This window comes from Peromyscus leucopus, chromosome 3 (genome assembly GCF_004664715.2).
Source record: "Peromyscus leucopus breed LL Stock chromosome 3, UCI_PerLeu_2.1, whole genome shotgun sequence".
Lineage (NCBI taxonomy): Eukaryota > Metazoa > Chordata > Mammalia > Rodentia > Cricetidae > Peromyscus > Peromyscus leucopus.
In genome coordinates, this window is record NC_051065.1 from 59,036,143 (window position 1) to 59,053,277 (window position 17,135).

Genomic DNA, 17,135 nt, shown 5'->3' on the forward strand with positions numbered 1-17,135 from the left:
GCTGTAAGCATCCAGTTCTTCCCCTTCTCTGAAGGTACGGGACCGGGAACTAAGTTTCTTTTCTAAACTGACTCTGCTGTAGGTTGGCCAATAGAGTCAATTTATGAAAGGCAAAACACCCACTTAACGTTTCTGTTGCGTTTTCCCCTTTGTTACACGTGTTCAAATGTTCAAAGGCTAACCCATTAGCCTGGCGTAATCCCCGCATTTGGGAGGCTGTGGCAGGAGGATTGCTGGGAATTCAAGGACAGCCTCGTCTATAATAGCCTCGTCAGGCCAGCTTGGATTACATAGTGAGACCCTGTCTCAAACGAACAACCCAAACTAACATTTAATAAAGCACCAGTGTGGCCTATTGAGTCAAATGATTGCCAGGCAGGGAGGATGTTTAGCTTGACATAGGTTAACTTATTTAATGTTCTCAACAATCTTACATGGCAGAGAGTCTTAATCCCATTTTTTAAATACAGGAATATAAACTTCAAGGACATTTAATGATTTGAAGTTTGTATGGTAAATAGAGGACTCAATTTGATCAGCACATGTGGAGCTCTTAGTATGCTTAGTATTCATCTGTTCATTTGGCAAATACTTCTTGAATGCCAACTATGTTCCGCAACATTGTTGGTCGTCCTTGGGATACTGCAAACGTGTGACACTAAATCACTAATCTGACTCAGCTGAACTTCACGTTTGAGCAGCTTTGTTTTTGGTTGTATTGATTGAGAGGAGGGTCTTATATTTTTTTTTTTTTGTTTTTATTTTCTGAAAGATGAGTGCTAGACTTTAGTGACAGCATGTTCCAAGAGAAAAGAAATCAGTCTCCTTGTCACAGTTTGCTTTTTTCTGGTGCCACATGTCAGCTCTGCAAACAGTGTATGTAGATTACTACCCTGTGCTCTATTGTATGTGCTCTGGAGGAGATTTAAGAGTATTTAAAGGGAAGCAGCACACAAGAGTTGTTTCTTCTGCAGGTTGTGGGCAGACATCACCATTGGTTTTTTTTTTTCCCCCTTCTTTTTTTGTGCAAGAAATTAATTACAGTTTTACTGTTAACAACTCCCCACCCCCAAGGGCCATGGTGAGTAATCTTAAGTAATTATCCATCTTTTTGGTCCTGATACTCTTCTGTGTGGAGTCTCATGAAAGACTGTGAGGCTGGCAAGGAGGCATAAACATAGTTCTTTTAAAAATGATTTCTTAATTTTATGTGCCTGGGTTTTTGTGCATCAAGTGTGTGCCTGGTGTCCTGGTGCCCTTGGAGGCCAGAAGAAGTTGTTACATCCCCTGAGTCTAGAGTTACAGATGGTTGTAGGCCACTATGTGGGTGCTGGGAATTGAACCCCGGTCCTCTGAAGAGCAGCCAGTACCCTTAACCGCTGAGCCGTCTCTCCAGCCCCTTAGCTTAGTTCTTGTTGTTTTGACATTCACTTACTTCTCTCTTTCTCAAACCACTCCTTGGAAAGGAGTGGTGTTCACGTTACCTAGCTTGTAGTGTTCTGAAGCTAAAGTGAGGCCAGTGATTTACACCTTCTTTGGAAATATTTAATTTGATACTGAAATGCCAAGGTCTTGATGACTTAATGGTTTTTTTTTAGGGCCTTACTCATTTATTGCTAGTATCTTCTAAGACTGCATTATTATAATCTGATTTTTCAAATCTACCATATGTATTTTTCCTACCCTCTGTTGATCTTTCATTGTTTGATATGGAATTCTTCAAGGGTCTAATGCGTGTCATGAGTCCTTCATATTCTTAAGATTATCAAGGCGCTGGGTGGTGGTGGTGCACGTCTTTAATCCCAGCACTTGGGAGGCAGAGGCAGGCAGATCTCTGTGTGTTCAAGGCCAGCCTGGTGTACAGAGTGAGTTCCAGAACAGGCTCCAAAGCTACACAGAGAAACCCTTTCTCAAAAACCAAAAAAAAAAAAAAAAAAAAAAAAAAAAAAAAAAAAAAAAAAGATTATCAAGGCTGGGGTAAGAAGAGGCAATAACACAATAACATAAAGATATCAAATTGGAAGGGAGAGGAAAGCCTCATGGTCCCGAGTAAAGTGCTGGCCTTCTTTCTTTTCCTTCTTTTCAATCTTTGATAGATATAGATTACTCACAGGCCTTTGCTCTCAGCCCCTCCCGTCTTGCCTTGTTCTAGGGAGTAAGGCATGCCGAGGCTTTGGCTATGTCACGTTCTCCATGCTGGAGGATGTTCAGAGGGCACTCAAGGAGATCACTACCTTTGAAGGTTGCAAGATCAATGTGACTGTTGCCAAGAAAAAACTGAGGAACAAATCCAAGGAAAAGAGGAAACATGGTGAGTTTCTAGATTCTCCAAGAGGGAGACAGTGAAGATGAGAGGTGGGCGAGAGCCGGGAGGTACTTCGGGAACCAGGGCTCCCTAGTTTTCTTTGTGCTGTGCTCTGATAGTCAGTCACATGCATCTCAGGTATTCCTGGATAGTGCACACTTGACCCCTGGCAGATGCTGCCCGTATTGCTACCTTTTTCACCTATGTCTAACCTAGAAGTGGGTTGCAGACTTATGATCCCATGTCTCTTATCTTTTAGAAAATTCAGAGTCCCCAAAGAAGGAGCCAAAGCCCAAAAAAGCCAAAGTGGCAGATAAGAAAGCCAGATTAATTATCCGGAACCTCAGCTTTAAGGTAAGCGATTGAACTAAGTGCATGTTTTGAAGGATGCTTGAACCAAGGTGTGCTCATTAGTGGAACTCCTCACCAAAATGGTATTTATTACTGGAAAATAAACCTTAGCCTTTTGAATTGGGAAAATGGGCCTCTTTGTCAAGGGGCAAGCAAGATAGATCAATGGGTAAAGATTCTTGCTGCCAAGCCTTATGACTCAAGTTTGATCCCTGGGTCCCACATCGTGGAAGAAGAAAAAAACCAATTCTTGGAAGTTGTCCTCTGATTTCCACACACATATGTAGAGACCTACAGAGGCTTCCTAGTGAGAACTTACTCAGGGTTCGAGAATCTGAGCTTGCTTCACCCAGCAGGGCTGCATAAGGGGATGATTTGACCACAGGTGTGTTTACCAGGTGTTTGGAAGGGTCTACACATGGCTGTACTTGGGTGTGCTTTGATCTGGCAAGGGGAAGTCTTTTGCCCCTCTCCCTTGGCGTTGTTATAAAAAGCCCTTTTGAGCCGGGCGGTGGTGGCGCATGACTTAATCCCAGCACTCCGGAGGCAGAGCTAGGTGGATCTCTGTGAGCTCGAGGCTAGCCTGGTCTACAAAGTGAGTTCCAGGAAAGGTGCAAGGCTACACAGAGAAACCTGTCTCGGAAAACCAAAAAATAAAATAAAATAAAAGTCCTTTTGAAGAGGCCAGCAGATTTTGATCCAGGTCCTCCTGAAGCTACCCTGTTTCTGTCTCCTCTCCACTATCTTTCTATCTAAAAGTTTCTTATTCCTCTCTCCTCCTCATAGGAACCCTTTGAAAGGTGGGAGCTGAGTCATACAGTGGTTGCACACGCCTTTAATCCCAGCACTTGGGAGGCAGAGCCAGGCAGATCTCTGTGAGTTCGAGGCCAGCCTGGTCTGTAGAGCGAGATCCAGGACAGGCACCAAAGCCACACAGAGAAACCCTGTCTCAAAAAACCAAAAAAAGTGGGAGTTGGCCTCCCACACACACGAGCATGCATTGCCCTCTTCCCAAATTAAATAAATAAATAAATATAATTTTAAAAGAACTTATTAAGTCCACTAATGTGAAGATGCTTTCCTTTAGAGGAAACTACCACCGAGAAAGAGGTTTGTGTGTTCAACTTCTCTTTCCTTCCCTTTTTGAGACAGGGTCTCTTGTAGCTCATGTGCACCTCAAATGTTTTAGCCAAGGCTAGCTTTTAGCTCCTGATCCTCCTGACTCCGTCTCATGAGTGCTGGGATTACAGGTGTGGGACACCATGTCTGGCTTTTTTTCTTTTCCTTTTTGGCTTCTTAGATACAAAGTAAGCTGTCATCTTTTCACAGATGTTCACTTTTCTAGTCTTGAAGGTTTAAAAAAAAAGGAAATATTCAGACTCTTTCTAAACAATGAACTTAGTAGTTGATGTTTCATATTTATTTGCTGTGATAATATTTCTCATTTTTCTTTTGGCTTTAGTGTTCAGAAGATGACTTGAAAACGGTATTTACTCCCTATGGAACTGTTCTGGAGGTGAATATCCCAAGGAAGCCAGGTACATGTGCACATTCTTTTGGTGTGGATTTGATGAAGACAGTTTAATGTGAATTTTTCCATATTATTGAATGGAAAATAAAACCTTGTGTCATGTTCTCTGTGGCCCTAGACACTACGATATTTGCACAGTACCTGTCGTAGTACTCAACAGGGTGTCAGGCCCAGGTCCTAGTGTCATTGCCCTGAAGATGTCTTTAGGTCGCTCATTGTCAGTACTGCTGGTCTTGATTATCACTTTCCTAAAGCCAGAGTTCAGGAGGATATAAAACTGTTGTTTGGGGGCAGGGACCTCTTGGCTGATTGGCAGACTGTGGACTGTCTCGTCAGCCTGACGACTGTGATCTTCCTGTTCTGTTCTGGGCTACCCCACTGCTGCCACTAACTTTTTCTACATTTGCTCACAGATGGAAAGATGCGTGGTTTTGCTTTTATTCAGTTCAAAAACCTCCTTGAAGCAGGAAAAGCTCTCAAAGGCATGAATATGAAAGAGATAAAAGGTGAGTCTTCAACACTCATACCATGACCTAGTTATTCCTGGTACTTGAGTGAATTAGCACAGTAACCGCCCTTTTTTTTTTTTAATGTTCAAAAGATGTTTCTACCACTTTTGAACTCATTGCTAAAATGGTAGCTCGTGTAGCCCAGGGTAGCCATGAGTTCCCTAAGTCGCCAAGGAACATCTGACCTTTCTGCCTCCACGTCCTGGTTCTGGGATTACAAGCATGTGTCGCCACACTTAAAATATTTGGTGAAAAAAAATTTTTTTTAAAGTTTTATTTATTTATTATGTATACAGCATATATGACTGCAGGCCAGAAGAGGGCACCAGATCTCACTACAGATGGTTGTGAGCCACCATGTGGTTGCTGGGAATTGAACTCAGGACCTCTGGAAGAGCAGTCAGTGCTCTTAATCTCTGAGCCATCTCTCCAACCCTGGTGAAAATTTTTTAGTGTATGATTTTAGGCTAAACTTGAAAGAACTCATGCCAGGAGCCTTCCCTTCATTTGGTTTGAGTGTCTTTTGGAAGTTCCTAATGACTATCCTGGACAGAACTGCTGATAAATGCACATCAGTGCCTACATTCCTCTGTTTTGGTTGGATCACTCTTTTTTTTCCCCCTGAGACAGGGTTTCTCTGTGTAGCTTTGGATCCTGTCCTGGAATTCACTCTGTAGACCAGGCTGGCCTCAAACTCACAGAGATCCGCCTGGCTCTGCCTCCTGAGTTCCTGAGTACTGGGATTAAGGGTGTGTGCCACCACCGCCCGGCCAAGTTGGACCACTCTTTATCAATACCCATGGGTTATTAACCTGACAGTCTGTTCTTGGTATCATCAGGTACCAGGCCAATGGAAAGGGATTAGCTTAGTTCCTACTTAACTTCCGAGCAGGATTTCCATTTTCCCAGAATGTCTATTTTGCTTCTTGGCAATGTAACTGGAAACACAATTCTTTGTTTACCTCGTATTGTCAAAGTGTAGTGGCTGTGTAAAAAAAGCTGAATTTCTGTTGTTAAAGGGTTAAGATTAAAAGGAGCTGAATTTCTGTTGTTAAAGGGTTAAGATTAAAAGGTGGGGTTTTTGGTCAGACCACTAGCTCCCAAATAACCACACAGAGACTTAATTATGAGAGCTTGGCTGACAGCTCAGGCTTGTTACTAACCAGCTCTTACAACTTAAATTAACCCATTTCTGTTAATTTATGTGCTGCTATGTGGCTCATGGCTTGTGACCTCATTTTCTATTACATCCTGCTTCCTCTGTGTCTGGCTGGTGACTCTGCCGTCCTTTCCACCTCTCTTTTGTTGTGCCTACCCTCTACCTGCCCAGCTATTGGCCATTTAGCCCTTTATTAGACCAATGAGAGCAAAAATATTCATAGTGTACAAAAAGATTGTTCCATAGCAAGCTGTTGAGAGCATTTTTAGTTTTGTTTTTGTTTTGAAACAGTATCTTACAAGGTAGTCCCGGCTGGCCTGGAACTCAAGATCTTCTTGCCTCTATCTTTAAGAACCAGTATTCAGGCTAGAGAGATGGTTCAGCAGCTAAAGGCTAGGCTCACAGAAACACCAATAGTCTCAGAATTGGCATTTCTTTGTCTCCACTAATACTGTGACTGTCTTTTAATGGGTGGGAAGTAGGGATATTAAAGAGAAGGAAGTCCCTTTGATCCCACCTCTCTGTCTGACAGGGCGGACTGTGGCTGTGGATTGGGCCGTGGCAAAGGACAAATACAAAGACACCCAGCCTGCTTCTGCCCCAGGTAAGCTGTGTTAGTGTGAGGTAGGAGGGTTGTGAGGGTGGAAACAGTTCTTGTGGGTTTTTTGTTTTTGAGATAGAGTTTCTCTGGTTGGTCCTGGGACTTGTGATGTAGACCAGTCTGCCCTCAAACTCACAGAAATCTGCCTACCTCTGCCTCCCAAGTGCTGGATTAAAAGTGTGCACGCCACTGTGCCCGACACATATTGGAGCTTTCCTGGATAGTGGGAATATTGAGCTGGAGATTCCCCAAAGTATAATATTAGCCAAAAAAAAAAAAAAAAAAAGTATCCTGGAAAATCTCCAAATCCCTGTGGGCTCAGGTCTGCTTGTTGATTTGCACTGGACTGTCTGGTGAGCTGATCCCCAAACATAGGATCTATGTTTTGAGTCTAAAGTCACTTCTGAGATGTGGGTGTGAGTGAGTAGGGGCCTAAGTTTGTTCATTCTTCCCTTTACTTACTCTTTTCTCACCATCCCATATTAATGAGTCATTAAGAAGAAAGAGCAGGGCTGGAGGGGGCTCATTGGTTAAGAGCACTGCTTTCTCTTCTAGGGGATCTGAGCACCGCATGGTAGCTCACAACTGTCTTTAACTCCAGGTCCAGGGGATTTGATAGCTTTTTCTGCCCTCTGAGGGCACTGCATGCTCATGCATAGGTACATAAGCAGTCAGAACATTCTCATAGGCATAAAATAGTATTTTTTAATTAAAAAAATTTAAAAACAAGAGAGAAAACTTACAATGCTTTTAAGTTACCAGAGTGTCAGAGCATTAAATATTGAAATGAAAGTTCATGGAGGGCCAGAGTGAGCAATGTGTTTGCTGTGGTGTGTAAATGGTGGCTTGTCTGAAGAGTTTGGTTGCTGTTTCTCTCTTTCTGGGGCAGGTTCACCTTCAGGGTTAACTTAGAAAAAGAGGAATCTGATGTAGGTGGTGACTGCCTTGCTTTTTTGTTTTCTCTCTTATTTGCTGATATTATATGCTGTCGTCTTTTGGGGTCTCTGAGGAACTGATTCACAGACTATGCTCAGATACCTGAATCCTTGGGTGCTCAAATTTCTTATAGAATTAACGCAATCGTTCCATACACTTTAGATCCTCTCTAGATTAGTTGTAAACCTAATATAATACAAAACTATGTAATAGTTGTTGTACTGCATTGTCCAGGGAATATTGACAAAAAATAGATATTCAGTACAGATACAGGGTTTTAAACAATCTTTGTTGGTCTGTGGTTGATTGGATCTGAGGATGAGGAACTGACAGAAATAGAAGCCTGACTGTATGGTAAGAAAAACAAGAGGAAATCCTGAAGAGGACTTGAGTTACTAGTTATTCCTGTTACAGTGACCTTGTTTTAGATAGTCAGTGAACTCCTTTACCTTTTTCCACAGATGAAAAGGAGAGCAGTGAACACAAGCATAAGGAATCAGGGAAAAAGAATGGCAGGATGGAAGAGCAAGAAGATGATGATGATGATGGTGATGATGATGATGGTGATGAAGATGGTGATGAAGAAGATGATGATGAAGAAGAGGAAAGTAGAAAGTCAACAGTGACCACTCGTGTGAAAATGCAGAAGAGGTAGGTCCACTCTGAGACACTAGGGGAAGACATAGCATTTTTCCTAAGAGGAAATCCTCTTGCCTTTCCTGCTCCTACTTCCCTGCCAACTTGGTGTGTGTCATAAAGCTCAGTAGCTTATGTGTCAGCCCAGATGATGAGATCTGAACTGTGCTGTTGCAGAGCAGTCAAGAGAGCAGCTCCTGAAGAAAGCCTCGAGGAAGACCATTCTGATGAGGACAGTGACCTGGAGGGAGGAGGCAGCCTTGATGGTGAAGGAACAGTGCAGAGTGGTAGCAGTGCTGAAGAACAAGAGGATGAAGGTTTGCTGGGATCTTCATAAATGCCTTTCAGCTTTGAATAAATTACTGAGAAATGTATACCAGTTCTGCCCAGGCCTCTTTTCAAATAGTTTTTCTATCAAATTTTTGTTAACTACTAAAAAGGCAACCTTTATTTTCCCTTTTTCCAATGCTTTTCTCCCCATCCCTGTCTCCCCCTTTTCCTTCCCACGCTCCTCTCTTTTGAGACAGGATCTCATGTAGCCCAGGCTGACTTTGATGATGCTGTGTAGGAGGTGATGAGCTTGAACTTGTGATCCTCTTGCCTCTACCTCCTGAGTGATGGGCATGCACCACCACTCCTAGTTTGTGTGGTGCTGGAGATCAAACACAGGACCTTGTGTATGCAAGGCAAGCACTCTAACCGTGCTGTATCCCGGCCCCCTCTGCCCCTTTGAGCCAGGTCTCCTATAACCTAGGCTGGCCTCAAACCCAGTATGTAGATGAGAATGATCTTGAATCCATCCCCATGAATTCAAGCATTACAGGTGTGCACCACTGTATCTGGTTTATGCCATGTTGGGGTTTGAACCCAGGGCTTCATGCATGCTGGGCCAGCATTTACCAACTGAGCTACATTCTGAGTCTTTTTATTTCTTTATTTGTTTTCTTTGTTTTCCTCCCACCTCCTGGAGCTGAGGACCGAACCCAGGGCCTTGTGCTTGCTGGGCAAGCGCTCTACCACTGAGCTAAATCCCCAACCCCTATCTGTTTTAAAGATGTTTGGAATGATATTTGAGAATTTAGAGTCTTTATTAGGAAATTCAAAACCTAGCCTTAATATTGAGGGCGCTACCACTTCTAATTGTCTAAGTTGAATGAATAACTGGATAAACAGATTAAATACAAATAGATTGAGAAAAGCCTTTTGACTTGAGATGTAGATGAGTTAAAAACAAACAATTTTGAGTTTGAGATGAGATAAAGAGCTATAAATTCAATTTGGGCTTCCATACCAAAATTATACAGACATGTGGCTCAAATAAGACAGACTTGTTTTGTAGCTAGAGTTTTCCTGCCTGGCCCACAGTCAGGACAAATCTCTCTCATCCACCAGTCCCACAGCCGCTCAGACCCAACCAGGTAAACACAGAGACTTATATTGCTTACAAACTGTATGCCCGTGGCAGGCTTCTTGATAACTATTCTTATATCTTAAATTAACCCATTTCTATAAATCTATACCTTGCCACATGGCTCGTGGCTTACCGGCGTCTTCACACACGGCTTGTCATGGTGGCGGCTGGCAGTGTCTCTGACTCAGCCTTCTACTTCCCAGAATTCTTCTCCTCCTTGTCCTGCCTATACTTCCTCCTGCCTAACTACTGGCCAATCAGTGTTTTATTTATTAACCAATCAGAGCAACACATTTGCCATACAGAACATCCCACAGCATTGTTTCCTTATAGTTCTGGAGGCTAGATGTTCCCAGACCAAGGCGCCCTGTTTCTGCCTTACAGACTTTCCCTGCTCAGTGTCTTCACATAGTTTTTCCCCACGTGTTGGGTCAAGGAGAAACAAAATACCGCAGGACTCTGGTCTGTCTTCTCTGATAAGGAAACTAGTCCTCCAACTCGCGTGACTCCACTTAGCCGTAATCACCTCTCTGAAGTCTCCATCTCCAAGTATAATGGCATGAGGCGTTAAGGCTGTTTGTATGAGCTTTGGAGAGACACAGTTCGGTTCCTGACAAGGACTTCAGGGAGCATTTTGTAGAACTATTACCAATCTATGTTGCTCTCTTTATTGGGGGTCACTAGACAGTGGGAAATGGCCAATAACTGCTTGTTGGAGTGGGCGTTTTTCTCCCTTTCTGTTGTCTGGTGTTTTGGTTTGACCACAGAAGAAAAGAGGAAATAAACATTTTTTATTCATGAGTATAGAGTCAAGGCTTTTATATTGAGAGCGTAATGAGACCTGCAGTTTGGATTCATGTGTCTCCTGTCATTTTCTTGTTTGAATCTGAAAACCTAGGGGGTTCAAATAAGTTAAAGGATATAGTACAAAGGAGCTTAATGTAGAAATCCAGAGTTCTTCACCATTCCAACAATTCTCCAAAGTAATCATTTTTTCTCAGAAATTTGTTTGTATGCACATAGCATGTAAGTGGTTTTTTTGCATTTTTTTTTTTTTTTTGGATAGGGTCTCACAGTGAAGTTCATGCTGTCTTTGAACTTGAGATCTTCATACCTCAGCCTCTCAAGTGCTAGGGTTCTAAGCATGAGCCATCACACCTACCTTAATGTTTATTCTTCAGGCAATGAGTTTGCTTTTTACCCAGATCATCAACCTCTTAAGCCATATTCCCAGAGAGAATCAATATTCTGTTTCTTGTGTACTTGGAGAACATTTTAACACATTTATAAGCAGAAACATGTGCATATACATGCAATATAGTATATAGTGAGTGTGTACATGCTTTCTCCTCAGATGTTCTAATTTATATGGCCACAGCAATATATGGGGATTTTTCCTCCCACACTTTTACCATACTGGATTCTATTGGTCATTTTTGTTTTGCCAGTTTAGGTAAAAAGTAGTATCTTTTTTCTTTAACTATGCCCTCCTCCCCCGTTTTTCTCTCTCAGCTGGGGATTGAACCTATATCCTTGTTTATGTTAAACACACATTCTACCACTGAGCTACACCCTCAGTTCCTCTGCTTTGCTTTTCTTTGAGCTTGAGCAACTTTTAATATATTTAGTTGTTATATCCTTTGTCCATTTAAAATTTTAAGAATTAGTTTCTATAAAATATTTAAGAAGTTAGTCCTTTGTCATATGACTTGCATTGTCTTTTTGAGTTTTTTTGTTTTTTTGTGTTTTGTTTTGTTTTGTTGTTGTCTTTTACATTAGATGTCCCAGTCTCAAAGAAAAAGAAGAGGAAGTTATCCTCCGATGTGAACGAAGGGAAAACTGTTTTCATCAGGTATGCACACCTTCCTTTTGCAGAGCTATGCATCCCCTTCCCAGGTCTCATCGCTTACCTTGCCTTTCCCTTACACCCCTGGTTCTCCTTTCCTCTCTCTCCTCTTCATCTCTGGTTCCCCCTTTCTCTTTTCCTCTCTCCTTTCTTTAGCACTAAAATTAGATGCTATGAGACTGTTTAGCACATCTGATCTGAGGGACATACCACTGAGAAATTTAAGAGCAAGACCTTAAAACAGGAGGTAACTAGTAGGTAGAGTCCTTGTCCTTTCTAGATTTCATGTTTTGTAATTGGGGTGGCAACTTTTGAAACATTTTAGCTCTTAATCTTTTCTTTAGGAGACATACTGAGGTGATACCATTTGCCCTGGATAATTTCTCTCTTCATGCCTAACTTCTCTTTTTCTTTTCCTATTTTTTGTTCTTTATATTTTTGAGACAGGGTCTCATGTATCCCAGGCTCCAAACTTGTTATGTAGCTAAAGATGACCTTGAACTTCTAAGTCTCCTGCCTCTACCTCCTGAGTATTGGGACTACAGATGTATACCACCATGCCTAGTTTAGGTGGTGCTGGGAATCACACTCAGGTCTTTGTGTATAATAGGTGTGCAGAATAATTGTTTGTTGACATAAGCTAGAGTCATCTGGGAAGAGGGAACATCAGTTGAGAAATTGCTTTCCAAATTGGCCCATAGTCAAGTCTGTGGGAAATTTTCTTGATTGATGATTGATGTGGGAGGGCCCAGCCTCTGGGCCGGTGGTCGTGGCTTGCTAAGAAAGCAAACTGACAGGGCTGGAGAGACGGCTCGGTGGTAAGGGCACCGACAGCTCTTCCAGAGGACCTGGGTTTTATTCCCAGCACACACATGGTAACTCCCAACAGTTTATAACTCCAGTTTCAGGGGGATCTCTACAGGCACTTGCTTGCACCTGGTGCACAGACACACATGCAGGCAACACATCCATACAAATAAAATAAAAATAAATAAATTTAAAAGAAAGAAAGCAAACTGAGCAAGCCATGGGGAACAAGCCAGTAAACAGCACTCCTCCATGGACTCTGCTTCAGTTTCTGGCTCCAGGTTCCTGCCATGAGCTTATGCCATGGCTTCCCTCAGTGATGGACTGTAAGATGAAATGAACCTTTTTCTCCCTAAGTTGCTTTTGGTCATGGTCTTTATCACAGTAATAGAAAGCAAACCAGGGTACTAGGCAAGCACTCTACTCACTGAGCTACATTCCTAGGCCCTAACTTCTCTTTTAAAGTAATGTCCAAAATACAGAAAGTCATGCCTTCTGTTTCCAGGGGAATATACGGGGTGGAGATAGGTTATGGCCTGTTGTTATTTCAGCCCTACTGACTAATAGATAGCTTCATAGGTCGGGTTGGTCTTACTACAATGCAAGCCGGCTGGTGAGTGAGGTGGCTCAGTGGGAAAAGGTGCTTGCCACCAAGTCTGACAACCTGCTGGGGGGCTACCCACCACCCCCATATTTCCCCAGAGTGCTCTTGAGTGGGAGCAGCAGGAAATATTAGACAGAAGGGTTTAGAGTGTGGAGAGAAAAAGATAAAAATACAGGATAGTCTCGAGAGGGTCTGGAACCTATTCCAACAGGCCCTGACTGTCTCTGTCCTAGGGTTTTTATAGAAATGCCAAGGGGTGGACCTTCCCCCAGCACAGCCAAGTGCAGACCATCTCAGACACCTGCACTCAGGCCTGTGGTCCAATCATCCTCTCTATACAGACCTGCTGGATAAAGCCACTAGGAACCCGAAAATGGGCTCCCACAACAACCTGAGTTTGATATTCAGGACCTACATGGCAGAATTAGAGAACTGGATTCTTGCAAATTGTCCTCTAATTGTCAAATGTGTTTTGTGGTGCATGTGCACATACACACTAAAATTTTTAAATGTGTAAAAAAAGCTTTGGATTCTCAGATTAAAGCTATTCATGTGTAGTTCCTGTTCCTCCCTCCCTTTCTCTCTCTGCCCTTCTCTCCCCCCTTTTCCCTTCTATTTGCCTAGTCATCTTTACCATGTTTTTCTTTTATATTGTTTTGAAGGGTTTTCTTGGAAAATTTTAACTCAAATCTAGATTTCATAATGATCACGAAGGGAACTATGTCTAATTCAATAGAAGAAAGACATGTTTCTTACTAGCCTGCTGTGAAAATTTCTGGTTGTAAAGAGAAACTGTTTTCACCACATTCTGTGAGAAGAGGACGGGTTGGGTGAACTCTGGTTTGCTCCCAGAGTCAGGCTGTCAAGGTGCAGACCCAAGGTGAAACCCTGGGCAGTCGTGAGGTTGTGGGTCTTTTCTCTATGATACCATCTTTAAAAAAGGAAAGGCACAAAATATTTCGTATATGAAGCAGAGCTTTTGTGTGTGTATTTATGTAACTACCAGGTCACGATACAGCATATCTGTATCATCCCAGGGTCTCTCAGCTGTGTTGGTCCTCATTGGAAAGGAATCTGTATCTGCAACTTTTAGTCTCTTTATTGTCTATTAAGTTTTAAATTCCCAGGTGAGAGAATCTGATATTGAAAGGTAAGTAAGTTGGGACAAAGGGACAAAATCATAGAGCAGAGGCTTAGCCACTAGGGGCCACTCTTGTGTACTGGTGCTATTTTTGAACAAGGGAGAATGGTTATAAGCAGGGACCCATCAAAGTTGATTGTCTAATCCGTGTACCTCATATTGCAATTCAAGGTCTTTGTCATTAAAGTTTTTGTGGCCTGCTTTTGTTCCATAGAAACCTTTCATTTGACTCAGAAGAAGAAGATCTTGGGGAGGTCCTCCAGCAATTTGGTGATCTTAAGTATGTCCGAATTGTCTTGCATCCAGACACGGAGCATTCTAAAGGTATTTGCCCTCAGCTGATCAAGCCCAGCATTAGGAAAGAGCATCAGTTCCTCCGTTCTGGGTGTTACAATCTGTCCAGTGTTTCTTGGCTTCCGTAAAAGCCCAAGGACGCTCTGAAATTGTCTTCCATGATGTGAAAGTCAGCAGTTTAATGGCTTTGCCAGCTTTAATTTTGCCTCAGCCTTTAAAGCTCTTGCTTATTTACTTTAAGATAATGAATTCCATTTGTTGTTCTCCTTTGCATTTCAAATGTGATAGCATCTCATGGGTATTAATATTCTACATTGCTCAGAATTGATGGAGAACTTGTTTTTTTCTCTGATGCTTTTGTTAGAGATGAAAACTGACAGGAACTTAGTGGCATGGCAACAGTGGGAGAGCAACTGCAGCAGGGGTGGTGCCGAGATGTTTCCTCTAGTGCTGTTTGTTCTGGAGTCTGAAGGGCCCGGCGTTCCCCAGCACACTGCTGTGTGTTAGCATGTGAACGTAGACACATACATAGCATCAGTGCGTGTGTAATCTTTGACTTCATGGACTGCATTCATTCTGCTTAAGCTATGTATTACTTAATTTTTCCATTACTGTGTCCAAAATACTTGACATAAAGGAAGCAGGATTTATTTTGCTTTGGTTCAGAGGATTCATCTGTTATGGTGAGGACACGGCAGAGCAGCTTGGCTCTTTCATAGTGGGGCTGGCAGCAGAGAAAGGGTGAAACTAGAGCTCTGCTCACTCTCGCGTTTCTTTGATTTTACAAGGCCCCTAGACCATGAATACCACCCACCTTCAGGGGGAATCTTTCCCCTCAACCCTTGTGGAGACACCTTCACAAATATCAAAGGGTGTGGCTTTGGTCTCCTAGGTGGTTCTATATCCAATTCGATTGATGGTGAAAGATAAACCATCAAAAACATTGCGTTCATGTGTTTGGACTCTTGACTCCTCTGTGCTCTAGCAAGTGCTGTACGCCCACTCGTCAGAAGAATGCTGTTTCTGAGGGTTTGAGGGGTCTCCAGACTCTATCCATGGTTAAGAACTTCCATTCTAAGCTTCAGCTGAGAAGAACTGATCAATAAAATTTGATCAATTCTTACTGTTACTCAGTTAAAATAATCTAAGGCAGTACTGAACAGCTTCTTGGAGATTAGGGATGAAACACTCCTTAGTCACATACCAATTTGGAAAGTACTTAATCACTGTGAGCTTAGGTTTTTTACCTGAAAAATGGCTAGAGTAATAAATGTCTTCAGCTCTAATAGCTGTTGGACCTTTTTCATTTCTGGTTGTTTTTTCTAGAATGTCCAATCAGACTTTCTTAGAATGCTCATAGTGCAGGCATGATACTGTTTTCCTTTGGTCTCCTTTTGAGTGTAGCAGGGTATTTAATACTTTTACAATTTAGTCTGCAGTCGATGTGCTAGATTTCTTTCTTGGTCTATCCATCTTAATTGTTACTGATTTTAAAAGCATAATTTAAGTATTTCCCCACCTTCCAGATAGAGTTTCTCTGAGTAGCACTGGCTGTCCTGGAACTCACTTTGTAGACCAGGCTGGTCTTGAATGTAGATGGACACTTTTCTCTGTCCCTCCCTGGTCCTACAGCTGCTTGGTCCCAAATAAACACATAGAGGCTTATGTCAGTTAAGTACTGTGTGGTCTATGGGCTTCTTGCTAGCTAGTTCTTTCATCTTAATTTAAGCCATTTCTGTTCATCTATGTTTTGCCACTTGGCCATGGCGTTAACAGTCTGCTGGCATCTTGTTCCTCCTTGGGAGACTCGCAGCATCTCCTCTGACCCCGCCTTTCTTTTCCTTGTCTCTCTCCTTGGATTCCCCACCTGGCTCTGTTCTACCTTGCCATAGGCCATAACAGCTTCTTTATTAACCATCGGTAGCAACAATTCACAGTGTACAGAAAGACCATCCCACAGCACTTGAATTTGGAGATCCACCTGCCTCTGCCTTCCAAGTGCTGCGATTAAAGATGTGTGCTACCACCACCTGGTTCTTCCCATATACTTTAATCTCTAGATCAATATGCATTAAGGAATGAAACTAAAACAACTTCCTTTGGGTTAGTTTGACCAAGAATAAGCCCAATATGAATTCTCCACTTCTCCTGTATCTGCTGCCAGTCCCTAATAAAGGACTTTGCCTTGTATTTTTTGGACAGCACAGAAAACATGGCATGGGGGAAGTAATGGGTGATTCTTTATAGAAATCTTTGACGGGGAAGAAGTAACTTTATTCCTTTCAGCTGACCTAGTGTAGCAACAAAACTGCAACGGATGTTATCAGCCTACATCTGTATGTTGCTCTCAACATTTATAACATAATGTTTAAGGCTGCTTCCAGCCTGTTTTCAGCAAATGATTAGTACAGTTCTCTCTCTCTCTCTCTCTCTCTCTCTCTCTCTCTCTCTGTCTCTCTCTCTCTCTCTCTCTCTCTCTCTCTCTCTCTCTCTCTCTCACACACACACACACACACACACACACACACACACACACACACACGCTATTTTGGGTCAAGGGCATGGAAGGGCATATAACTTAAGATTAAAGCTATGCATTTAACTTAGGTTGTAAAAGCTGTGTGGGAAATCCAAGGCCCAGTAAGGTCTGTTGCATGTTTCCTTCACGTCAGTTAAGCTTAAAGAAGTGCACAGTAGAGAGAGGGGTAAGTACGCAGTCTGAGATGACCTCAAGGCACATTACTGACTTGATGGCAAGGCCTGGGAAAAGTTCCTTCTCCTTGGAGTCAAGAGATGCTTTCATAAAAATGTGTCAATATACACACACCCCTGAGAAACAAGATAAGTTGTTGTTACATTGTTTTTAGAAAATAGCAAGTCCATACATGTCAGTTTAGTCAGTTTTTTCCCCCAAGTATTTTTGTTCTGTGTGTGGTTGACTCCTCTAATGCATAGCCCATGAGTTCTGCCGTAGAACTGTTTCTCTTCTGACTATCTCTGTTAG

General features: G+C 42.4%; 1 protein-coding gene across 1 annotated transcript in view; it reads left to right on the forward strand.

Annotated features, from left to right (window-relative positions):
- Positions 1-17,135, forward strand: part of Rbm28 (RNA binding motif protein 28) — a 32,972-nt gene that overhangs the window by 659 nt on the left and 15,178 nt on the right. Inside the window, exons 2-10 of the mRNA XM_028866229.2 lie at positions 2,153-2,311; positions 2,565-2,659; positions 4,119-4,194; positions 4,601-4,693; positions 6,388-6,459; positions 7,854-8,043; positions 8,206-8,345; positions 11,219-11,291; positions 14,052-14,161. Coding sequence (XP_028722062.1) covers positions 2,153-2,311; positions 2,565-2,659; positions 4,119-4,194; positions 4,601-4,693; positions 6,388-6,459; positions 7,854-8,043; positions 8,206-8,345; positions 11,219-11,291; positions 14,052-14,161 — 1,008 coding nt within the window. The remainder of the gene's footprint in view (positions 1-2,152; positions 2,312-2,564; positions 2,660-4,118; positions 4,195-4,600; positions 4,694-6,387; positions 6,460-7,853; positions 8,044-8,205; positions 8,346-11,218; positions 11,292-14,051; positions 14,162-17,135) is intronic.